The 5732-nt window shown below is 49.3% G+C and overlaps 1 protein-coding gene across 1 annotated transcript; it reads right to left on the reverse strand.

Moving 5' to 3' along the window:
* Positions 1 to 445: 445 nt before the first annotated feature.
* Positions 446 to 5026, reverse strand: KLK14 (kallikrein related peptidase 14; the record flags this gene model as incomplete). Its single annotated transcript, XM_080909023.1, has 5 exons — positions 446 to 598; positions 991 to 1127; positions 1251 to 1504; positions 3322 to 3490; positions 4987 to 5026. The coding sequence occupies 5 exons, from the start codon at positions 5024 to 5026 to the stop codon at positions 446 to 448; spliced, it is 753 nt and encodes a 250-aa protein (XP_080765149.1).
* Between the last annotated feature and the right edge of the window lie 706 nt (positions 5027 to 5732).

Genomic DNA, 5732 nt, shown 5'->3' on the forward strand with positions numbered 1-5732 from the left:
AGCATGGGGGGGGTGTGGGAAGACTCCATTTTTGTTTTTTTGTTTTTTGTTTTTTTTTGTTTTTTTGTTTTTTTTATTGGAAGACGTTTTGGTAAGAGTTTTGGAAGCAGACTTCTTTGGATGAGGACATTGATCCAGAGCATTGATGCTCCAGCCTCCGAACTGTGACACTGTGACAAGCCGTGAGAGAGATTCCAGAGCCAAGGCCCTGGGAAGAAAGGTGGAGCCTGGAATAAGGGCAAGGAGATTGGGTCTGAGGGAGGAAGCTGGGGCCTGAGGGAGGAACTTGGGGTCTGGGGGATCTGGGTCTGAAGGAAGAGGCTAAGGGCTGGAGTCTTAAGCGTGAAGAAGGAGGGATGAAGGGGACTCTAATGTCTTGGTGGGGGAGGGGAGCACTCAAACGTCTGATGGAGGAGGCTGTGAAAGTACAGATGGTGGAGGATGATCAGTTGCCTTGAATTGTCCTCTGAATCCAGTTGTAGTAATTGCACACTTTGACATAGACTCCTGGGTAGCCAGGCATAGCACAACGTTCCATTCCCCAGGACACAAGACCCTGGAGCTGTCCCCCACACACCAGGGGTCCCCCAGAATCACCCTGTAAGGAGGAGGAATGGGAATAGAATCAACCACAGGGGTAAACATCTAAAACAACAGCCCCCTTCACCTCTGACTCCAGTGTCAGGCAGGGGCAGAGCTCCTCTCTGCAACATCCCCACCCAGTCTCCCTCTGTGATTCCGATATGTCCCCCCAGCCATTTCTGTGTCTCTTCATATACCCTGCCCTGGTCTAAGAAGTTCATCTTTATTAAACAGACTAGGAAACGGAGGTATAATAGAGTTAAGTCCAAAGGGTCATGTGACTCCAAGGCAAGGCAGCTGAGTTATTCCTCTGTCTCCGTGCCCTGAGCTCTCCCAACCATATCCTCTGACATGGTGATAACCCAAGACGGAGCTCCAATTTGTCCCACAGTGAAATCTGAGCCTCACCTGACAGGAGTCCTTCCCACCTTCGGGGACGCCCGCACAGACCATGCCAGATGTTATGAGTCCAGGGTAGGCTCGGTGGCATACCTGCTCCGACATGATGTTGACATTCACACACTGCAGAGCAGTGGGGTACCTGGCTGGTGGGGGTCGGGGCACGGAAAGGTCAGAACTAGAGCACCATGGACCCCGGAGTCCAGCACCAGCCTCCTCCCCGAGACCCAGAGGCCCAGCTTTGTATTTTCAGTGTGAGGGCTACTTACTAATGGGACTGGATATGGTCCCCCAGCCTGACACTCGACAGGGAGTCCCCGGGCTGGCACAGGAGCTGGCCACCGGGATGGTCTTCACTGCTCGTCCGAGCCGCACTTTTTTCTGCAGCTTCAGCAACATGATGTCATTGTTATGACTCTGGGGTTGGTACTGGGGATGTGGCACCTGGCGAACCACACGCACCACCTGCTGAGTTGCTTCCCACCTCCTTAGGTTGTGCTTGCCCACGGCTACATGAAGAATCCTGTCCCATAAATCCAAAGGGTAAGTGCTGCTTAAAGTCTGACCACAGACCATGTTCCAGCCCCATATTCTTCTGTGGTGATGTGTTTCCCTCAAAGTCTAACCTCTGGTTGTGAGCTGAGCATTTTGTGGCCTCTTATGTCCTTCCTTTCTTCACGGCCTGGACATTCTCTCTTTACCCAACCTCATTTGATGTCCTTTCCTTTTGAGGGACATACTCAAGGGCCGTTTGAAGTTCTGGGCTCGGTTCCTGAGTCCTTGAAGGTTTTTCAGTGGATTTCATCTCTAGACTCTAAATCAGTGTTGATATTCTAGGGAAAACACCATTATCATCCCTGTTCTAGACATTTTCTAGGCAAAGGTCATTGTTCTAGATTTAGTGTAGATTATGGCAGAATATCTGGATTCAGATATGAGCTTGTGTTTCCAAATAAGCTATCAGCTCTGCTTTTAGCTCTGTACTGCAGACTGAACTTGAGTTCTAGATGTCAATGTATGCTCTCAGTTCTAGAATCATCTTGGGTTCTTTGAGCAGTGACTTATGATATTAGCAGATTGATTCTGGACTTTGGACATGGATGAGAGCTCATGTAAAATAAAGCTCTAGATTCTAGATGAACTTTTGTTTATGAGCTAGGTTCTAGACAATGGTTTTAAGTTCTGGGCACTGGCTAGGCTCAAGTTTCTAAATATTCACCTGAGCTTATAATCAATCAAAGCTGTCTCAAATTGTACAACAGGTAATGATTCTAGACTCTAGTCTGTGTCCTTAGCCATGAAGCTTTAGGGTCTAGACTAAACTATACGTTGTATCCCATATACAAGGAAACAGAATCTGGTTTTCATCCTTGGCTCTGTGTTCTGCTAGACTCTGTTCTCCTCTCAAGTCTCTGGGTTTTAAGTTCTAGACTCTGTTCTGCTCTCAAGTCTCTGGGTTCTAAGTTAAATGTTTCGTTTTTGACAGTCCCCTAGGTCACAGTCATAGTGTGAGCTATAGCCTTGACTTTGACTTCAAGGCTCTAAATTCTGGTTGCAAATCAGGGAAGAGCTGGGTTCTAAACCACAAATTGTGGTCAATATTCTGGGATTCAAACTCTGAGGTGGAGTCAGGGTTCTAGGAGGCTCAAAGAGGACCTGGTAACTAGACTCAGAGTTCAAACATGGAGATAGTTCTTCTTTCTGTGGGGTATATATGCAATGGCACACACACGTAAGTCTCAATCCCACTACCTTGTTTCAGATAGGGTATCTCTTGTTAATCAGTTCTGCATGTTCTAAGATAGCTGGTCCACATGCTTGAAAAGATTCCTCTGATTCCACCCCCAACCTCTCTGTGATTACAGACACATGTACTCCTACATCCAGCTTTTAGATGAGGTCTGAGGATTCCAGTTCAGGTTGAAAAGCCTGTATAGCAAACACTTTACCCACTGAGTCATGTCGCTTGGCCCTGAGTTTTCTTACAGTTGTGTGTTCTAGCTGCAAAAATAATTTCCAGACTCGTGTCTGGGTCCTGTGCTCTGAACTGGGGTCTGGGTTCCTGCTATGTTCTAAGTTCTCAAATGTAGACTGTACTCATCTGGGATAGCCCATTGCTGGTTCTGATGTGCCACTTGGTAACTTGATGAATACACATAAGCTTGTGACTTAGATCCTAACCCAACTGGCTGGCTCTCATTATCTAAGCCCTTGATGCCCTAGCCTGAATCCTGCCTCTCAGCCTAGAGCCTTGGCTAGTCTCCAAATCAGGACCTAGGTTCTGCACTAGGTCCCTGGAATCTGGAAGCCATTGACTTAAGAACGAGAGAGATTACTCACGGGCGGGCACAGTGAGCGGCGGTGGCGACCCACTGGTCTGACAGCAGGACTCCTCCACACAGGAAGCGACGCCCAGGTCCGGCTTGCAGAGCAACCTGCCATGGTTGGGAGTTCTGGACACATGTGTAGCCACCAAGAATTTTATCATCTCCTTGGCTTTGGACTATGGCTACGAGGAGATGGGTTGGGGTGGGGAGAGGAAAGGACGTGAATGAATGTCCTCTAATCTCCAACAGTGTACAAAGTCCATATGGCTCAACACCTAAACCATCCACCTCTTTCTGCTCCACTAAGTGTGATATACATTCAACAGTGTCCCCAACCAAACAGGGACTTCTCTGACCCCTCCCTCCCTCAATTGAGCTTCATGGTTTCTGTTACTGTGTCCCGGTCCACCTCATCCAGGGCTTGGCTACAGTGACAGCCTTTGACTCCACCCTCCACAAGCACTTTACTTCCTTTAGGTTGAGATGACTCCAGGCTGGCCCTGACACCATTGTTCCTCCCACCTCAGACTCCCAAATGTTGGCAATCTCAGTACACACACACACCAGCTCCTGTGAATATTTTTGTTTTCTTCCATTTTCATGCGTCATGCATGTGTGTATGTGTATTTACATGTATGCGTGGCTAGATGAGGACTCATGTGTATATGAACGAAGGCCTGAAGTTATGTTGGGAATTTTCCTGGATTGCTTTCCCACGTTATTCACTGAAGCAGAGGCTCTCAAACTAATCTAGAGCCCACCCTTATGGGTAACCTCACTCGCCAGCCTCCTTTGGGGATCCCGTTGTGCCTTCCAATGTTGGAATTAAAGGATGTCCATCTCAAACAGCTGCCATGCATGTAGGCTCTGGGTGGTCTAAATTCTAGTCTATATGATCGGGCAGCAATGGCCTTAATTGCTGAGCTGGCTCCCTGGCTCCCCAGTGACCCCCGAGAATGCCATATGCCACTCTAGTCCTTCCTCAACACATCTAAGGAGTCCCTGTGCCCTTCCAAACCCTCCTACTCCCTCCAGCCGTTCACACTCCACTTTCATCTTCCCTGACATGACCAAAGGCAGACCCATGAGCCTCTTCGGAGTGAGCCCACTTGAAATATCAGAGTCGTCTCTATTTCCCTCTTCTCTCCATCTTCTGTAGCTGCCCCATGTCTCTCTCTTGAATCCTGTTTCTTGGTATCTCCAGACTTAGAATGTGGACATGAACTCCTAGTTAAGGGAGGTCCTCAGCATCAGTCCCCGAACTACACCTCCTCTGTGTATCCCATCCCTCCCGCTCCGTGTGTGTGCCCTACTGCCCCCTGCTTTGTTTACTCACCCTTGTGAATAGAACCCCAAGACTGACCTCAGGTGTCATTTAACAGCCACTGTCCTTCTTTGTGACTTTGAGACAGTGTCTCTCAGTGGCCTAGAACTTGCTGACTAGGCTAGGCTGGCTGACCAGTGGGCCACAGGATACTCCTGTCTCTGCCTTCCCAGCAGTAATTACAATACTCCACCACTTCCATTTTGCTTTACAGGAGTGAGCTCCAACTCAGGTCCTTGTACTCACAAGGCTGAGGCCATCTCCCAGCCCCTCTGGGCTTTCTCTTACCGGGCTGTACTCCAGAACATACCCCTAGCTAATCTCAGAGTTTCCAGGGGACCATGGTGCTCTTACCTACAGCCAAGGCTTGGAGGATGGTCAGTAGAAGGAACATTCTGGAGCTGGAGGTCCAAGTCTAACAAATGCAGAGAACACGTAGAAAGGGGGGGGGGAGGACAAAGGCAGAAGTAAGACTCCAGGCAGTGAGTACCACTCACACCGAGGTGACCCCTAAATACATGGAATCAGAACAGAGATATAGAGGGCAGGAGGGAGAGGTTGGGGAGGGTCATGGGATCCCCAGAGTGTGAAGAAAAGATGCCTACCAGGATCCAGTCACCCTGACTCCTTGCAAGCTTGAAAGTGGGAGGGGTGGAGTCTTTTCCAGGACAGGCCAGCAAAGCCTTTTATCCCTGGTCTGGGCAGCTAGCCCCGCCCCTCACCTTCCTTCTGCCTTTTGTTTTTATTGCCTGGTTTCCATTCCAAGATTTTTTTTTCTGCTTCCTTCCCTCCCATCTCTGACCAGAGAAGCAGACACAGTTATTAATGGGAGCCTACCTGGTGAAAGATGCTATAATCTGGAAAGAATGGGGGAGGGGCGGGGGAGGGGAGGGGGTTGGCCCTGTGCAGAGAGAGTGAGAGAGGTGCCCAGCTTGGTCAAAGAGCATGCAGTGGATGGATAGAATCTGGGTGGGGGCCCTAAGGATGATACTGGGGGGGGGGGAAGAGAAGAGAGGGAGAGAGAGAAGCAGGGACCCAGAAAGAGGGACACAGACCCATTTACATGAGAGAGATGGAAGGTGAGCCTGTAGTAGGCTTTG

The sequence above is a fragment of the Micromys minutus genome (assembly GCF_963924665.1).
Source record: "Micromys minutus genome assembly, chromosome: 32".
Classification (NCBI taxonomy): Eukaryota; Metazoa; Chordata; class Mammalia; order Rodentia; family Muridae; genus Micromys; species Micromys minutus.